Here is a 14,732-nt window from a genome sequence, read left to right as displayed (position 1 = left end):
GAGGGCTGGGAGGAGACAGGGGATGGGGCAATGGCAGCCTGCCCACCCCTCCTTATCACTGTCCAGAGGCATTCAGGAAACACAGGCTTCCAATATGAGGCTGCCTTTTTTTTTCACAAGCCATGCTCACCAGGAATCCATAGCGGCCATCTGCACACAGACCTGGTGGTGTCTCAAGCTTCCAGGTGTGGTTTTGGGGGCAGGGTCCTTGGGGAAGGAGGAGTTGCTGATGGTGAAGTAACCTAAGGTCAACTCTGGACAGTGCTGGGTAGAAGAAGAGAGTAGTGACTGCTGATACCTGTCCTTTCTAGGAATTGGGGTTACTGGGTCAGAGAAACATCTCAATACCTTCCAGGCTTCTAAGCCTGGTTGTAAACCTGCTCCTTGATAAGAGAAACCACATCCAACCTTTAGGAGCAAGGTATCCTCGTTCATTTGTTTGTTTGTTTTTGCTTGCCTGTTTGCTTTTTTCTTTCTTTCTTTCTTTCTTTCTTTCTTTCTTTTTTTATTTTTTATTTTTTGAGACAGGGTTGCACACTGTTGCCCAGGCTGGAGTGCAGTGGTGCAATCATGGCTCACTGCAGCCTTCACCTCCCAGACAGGTGATTCTCCCTCCTCAGCCTCCCAAGTACCTGAGACTACAGGCATGCACCACCATGCCTGGTTATTTATTATTATTATTTTTTTGTATATATGGGATTTTACCACATTGCCTAGGCTGGTCTCTGAACTCCTGGGCCCAAATAATCTGCCCACCTGGGCCCCCCCAAAGTGCTGGATTACAGGCATGAACCACCACACCCAGCCTACAAATTCTTATATGACCATTTGAATTCTAGTTGGATTTGTTTTCTCCTCTCTTGTGCTTGTAACTCAAACTTTAATACTTGAAAAAGTTCACCAAATTTAAATATACTTTTCTAAATCTGTGAGAAGGCTGTCTCCCAAGATGGTTTGTTATTGCACATCTTTTCCCCCAAGAGATGGAAATATCCCTTCTCTATTCTCTTTCCCTTAGTCTTTCAAAAACTCAAAGTGAGTGAGGAGGAAGTGCCTGCTTCTAGCTTCTGGCAGTAGGCTACACTTCCCGGCCTGTCAGAATGGCCTCTTTGCAGGCTTCAACCTTTATGAGAAATAAAGCTATCCTTTAGCAAAGTCATCAAGCTAAGTATCTGTCAACAGATGATGATTAAAGTGTAATACATATACACCATGGAATACTACTCAGCCGTAAAAAGAATGAAATCATGCCTTTGGTAGCAACATGGATGAACTTGGAGGCCATTATCCTAAGTGAAATGAGTTAGAAACAGCCAAAAACTGCATGTTCTCAGTTATAAGTGGGAGATACACAATGGGTATATGTGGACATAGAGAGTGGAATAATAGGCATTGGAGGCTCCAAAAGGTGGGAAGATAGAAGAGGATAAAGGATAAAATATTGCCTATTGGGTATAATGTACATTACTCAGATGATGAGTATACTAAAGGCCCAGACTTCACCATTATGCAGTATTTCCATGTTAGAAAACTGCACTTGTGGTGGTGCATGCCTGTGGTCCCAGCTATTCAGGAGGCAGAGGAGAGAGAATTGCTTGCGCCTGGGGGTTTGAGGCAGTGAGCTGTGATCGCACCACTGCACTCCAGCCTGGGCAACCAAGCAAGACTCTGTCTCTAGGAAAAAAAAAAAGAAAGAAAGAAAAGAAAAGAGGTGGATGCAGGCTGGAGATTTAGGAAAGCCTTTTCAGCTCCTTTCTCTTGCCAAGTCTTGTCTGTGGCTTTGGTGGGTGGTTTTGTTTGGGGGCTTGTCTTCTTTATTCCCTTTTCTTTTTTCTTTTAATCAAAGCAGTCTGTTCTGGTACTGCCAGTGAAACAACTCTTTCTAGTTCCTTCGCATGGTGGTTGTGCACGTAGCCTCCAGGCCTGGGCTTGCATCAGTCATTTTGTCTATTCATACAAAGGGAATTTAGGCTGTGTTCAGTTCATCTCCTACCAGGGCGTGTACTTTCACAGCCACTGCCTGGGAAGCTTTGTGTGCATGAGATATCACCAGTCTGCCAGGCTACCAGCTTAACTGTAAGTGGAGAGACTAACAGATGAAGCAATGACTGTGTGCCAGGAACTGTTCGAAGTGCTTTATGTGTATGAGTCAGTCAGCCCACTATTATTGTTCTTCACCATTTTCAGATGAGGAAACCGAGGCTCAGATTGTTGAGAAAATTGTCCCAAGCTGCACAGTTGGTCAGGGGCAAGCGCCAGCATTCAGTTTCCAGAGCCTGTGTTTTTAACCATTATGTGATGCCTCCAGGGTACATTATATTCTTTTGTATGAATGTGCAAAAAATATGTCTTCATGCTTCTTCATGCTTCTATTTCTGTTCATTTAACTTGTTTCAATTTTTTTCTGTCATAAATAATGAATGTTTTGCAATAATAACTGATAATAATAGTTAACATTCGTTGAATTGCTAATGATGTGATGGGCTCTGTTTCAAGTTCTTGATGCATCTTAACTAATTTAATCTTTGTAGCAATCCTACTATTATTTTTATTTATTTGTTTATTTATTTATTTATTGAGACAGAGTCTCACTGTGCGCCCAGGCTGGAGTGCAGTGGCACGATTTCAGCTCACTGCAACCTCTGTCTCCCAGGTTCAAGCAATTCTCCTGCCTCAGCCTCCCAAGTAGCTGGGATCACAGGCACGTGCCACCACGCCTGGCTGATTTTTGTATTTTTGGTAGAGACTGGTTTCACCATGTTAGCCAGGTTGGTCTCAAACTCCTGACCTCAGGTGATCCACCCGCCTCGGCCTTCCAAAGTTCTGGGATTACAGGCATGAACCACCATGCCTGGCCAATCCTACTATTATTACCATTTAACGGAAGACGGAAAGGAGGCACAGGGCAGTTGGCTACATACTTTGTTCCAGATTGCACAGTTAGAAAGTGGCAGCTTAGCACCATAAGACATGGTGAGGAAAAAAGAAAAAAAGAAAAGTGGAAGGGCTGGCACTGAAACCCAGAGCTGGTACTCTTATGATAGTGTCTGGACAATATCTGTGACCACACCTCTGATAGTGCCTCAGGAAAGATTTTTAAAGTGAAATTACTAGAGCATAAGATATAATCATTTTAAAGGTTTTTGATACATCTTACAAAAGTGCTTTTCAATAACACTGGTTGATCATGCTCATTTGCATTTCCATGAGCACTGTGTAATTGATCAAGGACTCTAAAAGTTTGAAAAGTCACTGATAAATGGAGATGCCCCTCTAAGTCCCTGGGCAGTAAAACCTGACCGGCATAGCCTCCGAGATCTGGCAGAATGTTGAGGAGAGCTTGGATTTAAGAGATTAAGAGGGTCAAACTCTGTTCTGTCCATTTTAAAAAATAAGTTTTGTTTAAGAGGAACTATCTAGTATGCTGAAGGCAGCATCAGGTATCTGTAAAATTGCCATTTGTAACTCAGGATCTTGGAACAAAAGAAACAATAAAGAAAATTCGGAACCAGAACTGTTTAAGAAAAACTTTTGTCCAAAGCAGCCTCTCAGTGTTCCACATCATTTGCATCGTTATGAATAACGACAACAGCAATTAAGGTTTATATTGCATTTTTAACTGAACACGTGCCTCTCTCATATTTCTTAGACCAAGCTAGTATTTCTTGTACTTTCCTGAAGATAAGAAATACCAAGAGATGTTGTTAGCTAGATCATCATAAATAATCAGGCCTCCCCTAGGTAAGTTCTGATTTAGGAGGTCTGGGTTGGAGCATTAAATCTGTGTTTTGACAAGCATACTAGGTGATTTTTGTTTTCTGGGAATTTTGGAAACTACTGGAACACACAATAAAATAGCTGTAATAAGATCTTTTTTCAGTGTTAAGCTATTAACATTAGAATGCTTGCTTTTAATTGGAATCAGATGTTAAAGAGAAAATCTACAACGATCAGTCATTGCAACAGAAGTAACAATTATATACTAGCCTCACTTAGCATTCTTCACCCACACTGGTTACCTAAATGTACCTCTCTTAGTTCTCTTGAATGTCTATTATACAGGCAGATGCAACTTGCAAATCACACTAACTCGAACATACACTTCAGTGCCTCACTAGAACCCCTAACTGGCATCTTTTTCCTAAGTCAATATACTTGGCATATGCCTGGCTAAAGTGCCACTTTCTCTTGTTTAGACCCTGAAGCTGATGTAGACTGGGAACTGATTACTGAGATTCAGACATAGCTCCTTCTCTCCTCCACATAGGCCCACCCACCAAGAATCCCTACATTGGGAACCCTTGGGATTCAAGGATCATGAGTCTGGGGCATGCCCCCAGGATCACTGTTTGGAGCTGAAAATGCATTTCCCCATGGAAATGTTGATGTGGTGCCATTTTGCTAGAGTCCAAGTACATTTTCTGGTTTTTGTGGGCTGATCTGAGCACTTGTTGCCATTTATAATATTTCTATAAAAAATATCAAGCTCGAAACTACATTAGGGAGGGGAGCATCTGGAGTGTTGGAAACGTCCCAGTTCTTGTTCTGGATGGTGTTTTACCCTGTTACGATCCCTTTGTGATATTTCATTGAGCCGTTGCCTTAGGATTTGTTTAAAACTTCTCTGTTTGGCCGGGCGCGGTGGCTCAAGCCTGTAATCCCAGCACTTTGGGAGGCCGAGACGGGCGGATCACGAGGTCAGGAGATCGAGACCATCCTGGCTAACACGGTGAAACCCCGTCTCTACTAAAATACAAAAAACTAGCCGGGCGAGGTGGCGGCGCCTGTAGTCCCAGCTACTCGGGAGGCTGAGGCAGGAGAATGGCGTGAAACCGGGAGGCGGAGCTTGCAGTGAGCTGAGATCCGGCCACTGCACTCCAGCCTGGGTGACAGAGCGAGACTCCGTCTCAAAAAAAAAAACTTCTCTGTTTTAAAATTATATTTATTAAAATGTCAACATATGGGGTTTGCAAGAAAAAAGGTTTCTTAAATAAAACCCCTCCATATGGAATATAGCCTTTTGGAAATTAAAGACAGACATTGAAATCTATGATTAGTATAAAGAAAAGAAAGTAAATCAATTATCATATTTTTTTCACATGTTGGATAAAAGATTTCAAAAGAAACCCTTTCATGGTTCCTTTTATTTGTTTGTTTTTTCATCTCTAATTTGGGAATTAAACAGACATTCAGTCACAATAGTCTCAAGCAATACAGTTCAAAAAACTTTTTTGCCTGTTTTATATTTTTTGTTGTTGCTTGATGCAAGTGAGGTTTTCAGCTGGAAACTTCAAAAGCCTGACACATATTAAAATAAGCAGATTTATGATGAGTGGGATTTTGGCAAGCAACTGAGAAAAATCACCAAGACTCCAAAGAGAGTTGTTCTCTTTCTGTCTTGGCTTTCTCATGTGCTCTTTCTTAATATTTGGTTTGAAGCAGTGTATGGTTCTGTAATGTGACCTGAAGCCTCTATTGAGTAAGCATCCCTGGAGACTAAGGAACATCTTTCTATGCGAATGGATTAGTCCAAGAAGATCAATGTATCATCATTTCAAGAAAACATTACAAGAAAGTATGCTCTTACTCTAATGGAAGCCAGTAGCAATTTCCTTGTCAATTTACCAGCTATTTTTAAATATTATTTTAGTACTTAGTTTCCTGGGCTGACTCTATGTTCAGTCTAAAATTAATTGTTTGTCCCAGTTCACTGTCTTAGTCTCTGGACTCCGGTTGCAACTTTCATGAGATTCCATTCCTCTCCTGCAGAGGGTTTAAAGGGCTGCAGAATAAGAGGGCAGCTTGTACATTCTTTTGATAAGACAAAAGGAGGCATGTTTCTCAATTCTTCCCTTAGTTTCTACCCCCAGAAGTTCACAAGATGAGTGTCCAAGTCCATTTGTGCTACTATAACAAAATACCTGAGGCTGGCTAATTTACAGACAATAGAAATTTATTTTTCAGTTCTGGAGGCTGGGAAGTTCAAGATCAAAGCGCCAGGAGGTTTGGTGTCTGCTGAGGGCTGCTCTCCGATTCAAAGGTGGTGCTGTGAGTGTCTTTACATTGCCAAGGGGATGGAAGGACAAAAGGATTTGCTAGTTCCCTCAAGTCCTTTTCTAAAGGCATTAATCCATTCATGAAAGTGGAGCATCATGAACTAAGCACTTCCTAAAGTCCCCACCTCTTCACATTGGTCCCCACTACTATCACATTGGTAGTTAAGTTTCAACATATGAAGTTGGGGGCCCACATTCAGGCCATAGCAATGAGATTCTGTGAGTTCTTTGATTGAGATGAACTTTGTTTAGATGAACTTTCTTTCATTTCTCCCCAGCATCTTGCTGTGAGCACAGTCAATACAACTGAAAATTAAGCTTTGCTTTTTCTTTTCAAAGTGGCTCTCTCTTTTTTTCTGCTCATGTTTCTGTTAAATGACATGATTTTATTTTTTAATTTATAAAACGTTTTGGAGTTTATGCTAATTGAATTATGGGACCCTAGACATAAAGGAGACATAAACTCCCCAAGGAGTATACAGGGTAATAAGGAGATGAGGTGCAGGTACAGATAACCCAAGTACCCAGGAGGCTGGAAGTGCTGTCACTGAAATACAAAGTATACGGGATTCAGAGCAAGAGGTCATTCTCATCCATGGGTACCAGTTGAACTTCATCAGGAATGGGCAAGATTTGGACGGGGGAAGATGAAGAAAAGGCCACCCCATACTCAGCAGGAACAGACACTTCAAAGGCAATAAAGTACAGGTCAGTTGAAACTGAGGGAGTCAGTGCAAGAACTGCTGTGAAGTTTAATTTTACAGCATAGGAGAAAGTTAAGTTCTAAAACCAGCACTTAAAAAAGAGAGTCATGGTGACTCAGTGATGCTTGACAATCTGAACATGCTGCCTCTCAGTAATTCTCATACCACCAAGATGTCCTTCCAGTGTTGCAACAAATAATGATTTCTTCGATCACCAGATGAAGCAGTTAGATATGTTTAGGGGCTATGTTGGAGAGCAGGGAGAGACAGAGAATAAGAATAAGAATGTGTTTTTAGAAAGTAAATCACACTTACCATGACAGGATGCTCACATAGTCATAGCCACAGGGGAATCAAGATTGAGAAAATTTCAGATTTTCTCCAAGTTCTCCAAAGAAAAATGTACAAAGATCATGAATAGGCAATTTAAAGGAAATAGTAATGATTAATGATATGTAAAAAGTTCAACATCACTAATGATCCCATAAATCTAAATTTCAGAAGGAAGTTATTATTTTCTCTCTATCAAGTTCACAAATCTTTAAAAATAACACTGCTGGTGAATATGTGCATCTTAATTTCATGCATTGCTAATGAGAATGTAAATTGGTACAAACTTTGTAGAAAGCAGTTGTGCACAAGAAAAAATTGAGACTATAAATGGTAATGTAATTTATTCACTTATTCAATTGCAAATATTTATTAAGCATATCGTATGTCTGGCAATGGATTTATCTGTAGGCAGTGGATCTGTAAATGATTTCTATTTTATGTCTTGCTCTGTCACCTAGGCTGGAGTGCAGTGGTGCAGTCAAAGCTCACTGCAGCCTTTTGCTCCTAGGCTCAAGCAATCTACCCACCTCAGCCTCCTGAGTAGCAGGGACTACAGCCATGTACCACCACACTCAGCTAATTATTTTATTCTTTTTGTAGAGACGGGGTCTCTCTACGTTGACCAGGGTGGCCTCCAATTCTTGAGCTCAAGTGACCCTCCCACCTTGGTCTCCCAAAGTGCTGGGATTCAGGTGTGAGCCACTTTGCCCAACCTATTTTATTCTTTATACTTTTATGGGTTTTCCAAATTTTCTAGAATATTTAATTGCCTTTTAACAAACACATGCATTTTAATAAATCCTTTCCATCTTTTAGGGCTCATGTCAAGTCTACAAGTCTACCCTTTCCATATAGTATTTCCTGGACTTTAGGAAGTGCTCTCTCATTTTTCTGTGACCCTTCCAAATGAGTCTTTTCATATATCGTCTTGAGTTGTAGCCACTTGTATGTATGACTTTCTTCCCAACTAGTAAGGGAGTTACTGAAGAATAAGGATTGTGGTGTAGAAATCCTAAATTTTTAGGCAAAAGCCTAGTTCTCCTTCCCTACCTTCTCCATGAAGCCTTTTCTATTACTCAAAGAGAAAAAAAAAAAAAATGATTTTTTCTTCCCTGAATTCTCGAAACAGTTTTTTATGCCTCTATTATGGAGAGTAAGACACCCTGCTTTGCTTTGGATTAGAGGAGATTGTCCTTGTCCTGACCCCCCATTCAGTTTTGGATTATAGTTCATTGTGTTTATCTTAAACATAGCACCCATTAGTCATCCAACTCCTTACTCCTTACTATAGGAAACGAATCTCATGTCTCTGTGTGCCCAGGGCAGTGTTTTACATAAGGTGTGTGCTCAGTAAACATTGGTTGATCTTATGACAGAATGAAACCAGCTCTTTCCAGCTATTTCCAAACAGGTGCATTTCAGCTAGCCTGGAATCCAAAGTTTCAGAGTGCCATGCAAGAAACAGACCCAACTGTTGAGGAGTGGCAGTCATAAAGCCCCATCCACCAGAAAAAAATCTACCAGGAAATGAATTCGTTCTAGTGTTGCAACTTCTGATGCCCCAAATAGTAGACTTCTGATGCCCCAAATAATACTATTTAGTGCCTTTATGGGTCCTGAGAACTTTATCTGTGAAGCCCTACCTTCTTTCTCCATCTTACAAACTTCTAAAAATTATTTCTCAAAAGAATTCCATGCTTTCATTCCTAAATTGAACACCATAGATTTGCCCTGAAACCCAGTTTCAGGCCCTCATCTTCCACATGTGGTCATTGAGAGAAAAGTTTAAAATCAAAGACTGCATAAATACTATTTTAGAATTTAAAAAATGGGCCTAGAATGGTAGCTTACACCTGTAACTCAACACTTTGGGAGGCCGAGGTGGGTGGATCACTCGAGCTCAGGAGTTCAACACCAGCCTGGGAAACAAAGTAAGACCCTGTCTCCCTGAAAAATACAAAAATTAGTCAGGTGTGGTGGCACAAGCTCTGGTCCAAGCTACTTGGCAGGCTGAGGTGGGAGGATGGCTTGAGCTTGGGAGGCAGAGGTTGCAGTAAGCCGAGGTCGTGCCACGGCATTCTAGCTTCGGTGACAGAGCCAGACCCTGTCTGGAAAAAATAAAAATAAATAAAATGAGTAAAATAAAATAAAATGAAGGAAATAGAGCACAAGATTTATTTCCATTTAATACACAATTTATTGTTTTCCAGGATTTTGCAACGCCTTATCCTGGGCACTAAGGATTATCCAAAGATTAAACAGGACGTTGATCTCATAAGATCCCATGTGGCTATGGCAATGTAATTGAGGAAAGGGAGGAACAGTGTAAAAGGAGTCAAGAGATGGGGAGGTCATTGCCCTTGACTGCAGGGTTCTGGGCCAGAATTGGGTGGAAGTGGGAAATAAAGAGGAAGGCCACTGGTAACTGCTCATAATTGTGTTAGTGGTGACTGCTGATGCTTTGAGTTTGTGCCCAGTAAATATAAGACGTAGGCGGGATTCAGATAGAATGAGAAAAGCTTTAGGAAAAAATAAAAATCAAAGTTCTAAGGCAATATTGGATAGAAGATATAATGAGAGACAGGTTGTTATAGGAAAGGATGGCATTTAACAGAACACAGTGCATCTGTGAGTGTTCTTAGCTTCTGACAACAGACATTACTCTAGTTAGTCTGAAAGTAAAAGGAATTGATTAAAGGTTATTAGGACACCATCAAGAAAGTGAAAGGACAGCCCATAGAATAAGAACAAATATTTTCAAAGCATACATCACATAAAGAACTCACATCCAGAATGTGAGAATTCAACAATAAAAGACAAGTTTAAAAGGACAATTTAAAATGGGCAAATAGTGTTGGTTGTACAACAATGTAAATGTACTGTTCACAGTATATATACATTTTGATATAATAACATAGTAAATTTTGTTTAACCCCAATAAATTTTTAAAAATGGGCAAAAATTTCAATAGGCATTTCTACGAAGAAGATACCCAAATGGTCAACAAGCACATGAAAAGATGCTTAACATTATTTGTCATTAGGGAAATGGAAAGCAAAACCACAATGAAATACCACTTCACACCCACCAAGAAATTGAAACCCTCATACATTACTTGTGGTAGTGTAAAATGGTGTAACTGCTTTGGAAAACAGTCTGGCAGTTCTTCAAAACGTTAAACATAGAATTAGTGTATGACCCAGCATTTTCACTCCTAGGTAAATACCCAAGAGAAATGAAAATATATGTCCACTCAAAAACTTGCATTCAAATGTTCATAGCAGCATTATTTATACTAGCCACAAGTGGAAACAATCCAAATGTCTATCAAATGTTGAACAGATAAGCAAAATGTAGTGTATTTATGTAATATAGCATTCTTTGGCAATAAAAAGTCATGAAATACTGACACATGCTACGTGGATACCTGAGTAAACTTAAAAAACTTTGCTGAGTGAAAGAAGCCAGACACAAAAGCCCACACATATTATATGATTTCATTTATATGAAATGTCCAAGCGTGGTGGTGTGCCTATAATCCCAATTACTCAGGAGGCTGAGGGTGAAGATCGCTTGAACCCAGGAAATCAAGGCTGCATTGAGCCATGTTCGTGCCACTGCACTCCAGTCTGGGCAACAGAGCGAGACCCTGTCTCAAAACAAACAAACAAAAAAACCAAACAAATGCAGCCTCCTCTGGGAGACTTTTCTTCATTTCCTGCTTCTATGTTCCTGTAACTCTCTGGCCATACATTTCTATCATTTTATAGTGTTTTGAAATTGTAGGTCGTCCCTCCCCACCTTCCCCCTGCCCCACAAAGAAGATAAGACCCTTGAAAGTAGACTCATGCTTTTTCCAGCTTTCTATTCTCAGCCTTGCGACTGATGAAGGAAGGGAGGAAGGAAAAGAAAGAAGAAGGAAGGAAGGAGGGAGGGAGCGAGGAAGGAAGGAAGAAAAGGAAGGAAAGAGCGAGGAAGGGAGGGAGGGAGAAAAGAAGGAAGGAAAGAACAAGGAAGGAAGGAAGGAAAGAGCAAGGAAGGAAGGAAGGGAGGGAGGAAGGGAAGGAGGAAGGAAGGAAGGCAGAAGGGAGCGAAGGAGGAAGGAAGGAAGGGAGAAAAGGAAGGAAAGAGCGAGGAAGGAAGGAAGGAAAGAGGGAGGGAGGGAGGAAGGAAGGAAAGAAGGAAGGAAGGAAGAGGAAAGGAAGGATCCCTACTCCAACTTCTTTTACGCAGACAGTCATGGCTCATCATTTTCAGGACTGATTGTATCATACTTGGCTCATTTGTTAGAATTCACTTGAAGGAAACGGAGATTTTTTTCTTCGCTCACATTCAGGAGCTATGCTTGCTTATAATGAACTGTCATGATGGACGCTGGCCCATTTCAGCTCTCTCAGCTCCGTCAAGCTGAACTCACTTCCCCTGAAAGGACAGTGTTTGCATTTGTGTTTACGGGACTGGGGAGGAGGATGCGTTTTCAGAAGACCTGAAAACCGAGCCAACCCCCTTTTCCTGCCCCCCGTGCTGCGATTGGCCCATCCTGGAGGCTGGCTGCAAGAGCCTTTAGTCATCGCACAGGGAAATCTTTCTGGAACAGGGCACCAACTTGCGTGTTTGTTTTCATGCTCTTTGTGCGGGGATTAGCTGTTGTGCCGGGCCTGAGAATGCTGCGAGCGCTGGGCGACAACTAATCCAGGATTTGCCTCTGCCTCGCGGTTGATGGAAAACAGATGTCTCACTGCTCTGGGCCTGAGCACAGAATGGAAATGACCGACCAGAGAGCCATTTGGAGCCTAGGACACCCGGTGAAGGCCCTTCAGAGTCCAGCCAGGAGGCCGACTTTCCTCCTCTGGTCTGTTTTTACTACTTGAGCCGCTCGCTCAGAAAACGGCCTTGGATAAAGCAGTTTCACCTTCAGATCGCCTAGGGCTGCAGAAGCGCGGTTGCCGGGGAGGAAAGAGGAGGCGGAGAGGGGCGGGTGCGAAGTTCTGGGTCGACCGCCCGCCTGCCGCCTGATGTTGTGAGCGAGCGCACCTCTGCCCTGGCTGGGGGCGCAGCGAGGTCCAGGCCCGAGGGGTGAGGCCCAGGCCCCTCCGGAGCGCGCGCTGTCCCCGCGAAGCGAGTCGCCGTCTCGCAGTAAGTCGTGGCTCGGGCTGTGCCCTGGGAACCCTCCCGCCCGGGCAAGGTCCGGTGGCCCGAGCGTGCGGGAAACCTGCCCAGAGTCCGTTTCTGGACGGGCGCTGCGGAGCTGGCTGCCAGCCTGGAGCGGGTGCAGTGGATCGGCGCGGCGCGGAGCTGTCAGCAGCAGGGCCGCTGAGCTGCAGAACCTGGACGCGGCGCGGCTCCCAGGCCCTGCCCGCGGAGCTCTCCCGGGAGTCGCGGACCTTTGCTGTCCTCACTCACCCGCGTCATGCAGGATAGCTTTCAAAGTCATTTTGCACTGAGAAAAAAAGATACTGAGCAATCTGAAAGCAGGACTGTAGTAATTTTGAAAAGATCGGCTTCCTCTTTTTCTTTAAAAACATGTTTGGTCATTTTCCTAAAACTACTTTCCTTCCTTTAGCCTCCTTTTTTATCCTCTGCCCCAGCTTGTACTACAGTTCGGGCTTATTAGAGCAGGGAGATGGTGACTTTTGAGGGTTTGCAGGGCTCTTTCTGGTTGGTGTATTTATTCTGGAAATACACCAACTACTTGGCCCGGCATTGAAAGCTGCATGCCGCTGACAAGGTAGATAAAAAGCTGGGAGTGTGGAGGACGGTTGTCTCACTGAATGCCTGTCAGATCCAAAGCATTCTGTGAACCCCAAGTTCGTTCCCACCTGTAATCCAACCCCATGGAGAAACTGATGCCTTACACCAGGCCCCTTCGCTTTCCCGCGAAATCACTAGCTTTTAATTTATGGAACAGAGACAGCTTTAGATTCAAAGACTTTTAAATAGTTAATTTTAGAGCACTTAGAATTCCAGCCATCCAAAGACTAGGCTAGCCCCATAGGGTGTGAGGGGTTGTTTTTGTGGCAGTATGCACATCTATGCCTTTTTTCATTGTTATCTTCTAAAAATTGAGATTAAATTTTACATCAGTATTTTTAGAATGTAGTTAAGGGCTGTTGCCTGACAACTTGTATTGAGGGTTCCTTTCCCAGGGGGTGGGAGGAGGTATTGTGCTGGGTCCACTGCTTCCCAGCTCCACGTGACCTTTCCTCTCAAATTTCCACTTGATTTCATCTTTGGCAGAACTGGTACCTGCCCTTCAGCTCCAAGAAACAAAAGAGCAGGGGTGAGTCAGAAGGCTTTGACTACCTCACCCTTAACTAGAGATAGAAAGTATTTGAATAAATTCTTTATGATACACATTGCATTTCCTTTCCTTTCCAACTTAGGTTCATATAACAATGAAGGATCAATTAAAATAAACTCCACCTCCCTTCTCCCTTAGGGTAAATATGGATTCCTTTAGGGTTGAGTTGGGCAGGGCCATCTACAATAATGAAATGTCTCCTAGGTGAGGTAATCTGGCCTGTTCTGGGGTAGGTACAGAATACCACATCCCATTTTCCCTTATTAACTCATTCTTTTCCTGGCAGCCTCCCTTTTCTTTCTCCCCTTTCCTATATAATCCCATTTCGATACCCACCATAACTCTACTTTGGATCATGGAATCTAGGATACCATCACTGACAAGGTTTGTTTAGGTGACTGTCCCTTATCAGTATTCCCTGAGAACATTTTTCCAATTCCTGCCTTTATTTTCCTGGAAAATTCTATGTCGATTAAATCCTCCACTAGAAATTCCATTGTATCTGTCAAAGATAAGCATCACACCCACATCTTGAATATTTTTCTTGCATCATCATTTTAATGCTGACTTGCATAGCTTCCTGATTTCTACTTCAAATTTAAATACAGATGGAAGGAAGTTGTTATAAGACACTAAATATAAATGGGTTAGAGAGTCTCAATGAGAAGTAACATCTTATGCTCTGACCTTTTCTTTGGTCTGTCCTTGGGTTGAATTCTATCCTTTCAATTTCTGACCATTGACTACTCTAGAAAGAGGTTGGATAGTTACTTTGTGTGTCAGGAATGATCTGTTCATTTGGTCTTTTCTGAGCAGCAGTGACTCACTACCTCTCCTAGTGCTGATTGGTAAGAATTTGGCCTATTCAATGATGATAACCCAACTGGGTAACATAGCAAGGCCCTAGGAACCTTTGAAAATGACGTCTTAAAGCCCTGAAATCCTGGTGCAATAATATTATCAGAACTTCTTCCTTCTTTCACCACTCCATGAAAAATGACACTGCTTGGTTTATATCAAATACGTCTTGGATGATAAATTCCCAAAGACAGCTTTAGCTTGATTTGTACAGGTACTAAAAGTTTGTGCTGGCAGGTCAGCACCTGGCAAATGCTTTTGATGCTGCTACTAATGATGAAGACAGGAACAGTGATGGTTTTTCTTTTTGGTTTCTTGAGAAAAGACTTCCTGCTTAGAATGTCTGTTTGAGAGGCTATTCTGTGAATGTTATCTTAAAAGGCTTGAGGCAAAGGCTGGCATAATATCATACTTTGTTACCAACATTATTTCTTATACTTTTGTTTTTTGTTTTGTTTTGTTTTTTTTTTTTTTTTTTTG

General features: G+C 42.2%; 1 protein-coding gene across 8 annotated transcripts in view; it reads left to right on the top strand.

Annotated features, from left to right (window-relative positions):
• TRIM2 (tripartite motif containing 2) overlaps positions 1–14,732 on the top strand; it is a 196,719-nt gene that overhangs the window by 63,672 nt on the left and 118,315 nt on the right. For 2 of the 8 annotated variants that reach the window (XM_017871095.1, XM_017871094.1), the window contains exon 2: positions 5,965–6,048. The exons of 4 other annotated variants lie outside the window; for them this stretch is intronic. In XM_017871095.1, the coding sequence (XP_017726584.1) occupies positions 5,965–6,048 (84 nt within the window). Of the gene's footprint in view, positions 1–5,964; positions 6,049–11,274; positions 12,230–14,732 lie in introns of those variants that run through there. 2 more of the 8 variants (XM_017871104.1, XM_017871101.1) reach the window with 1 other exon arrangement.

The sequence above is a fragment of the Rhinopithecus bieti genome, unplaced genomic scaffold (genome assembly GCF_001698545.2).
Source record: "Rhinopithecus bieti isolate Rb0 unplaced genomic scaffold, ASM169854v2 scaffold_3878, whole genome shotgun sequence".
NCBI classification, from domain to species: domain Eukaryota; kingdom Metazoa; phylum Chordata; class Mammalia; order Primates; family Cercopithecidae; genus Rhinopithecus; species Rhinopithecus bieti.
This window is presented reverse-complemented; position numbering and strand designations above follow the sequence as displayed.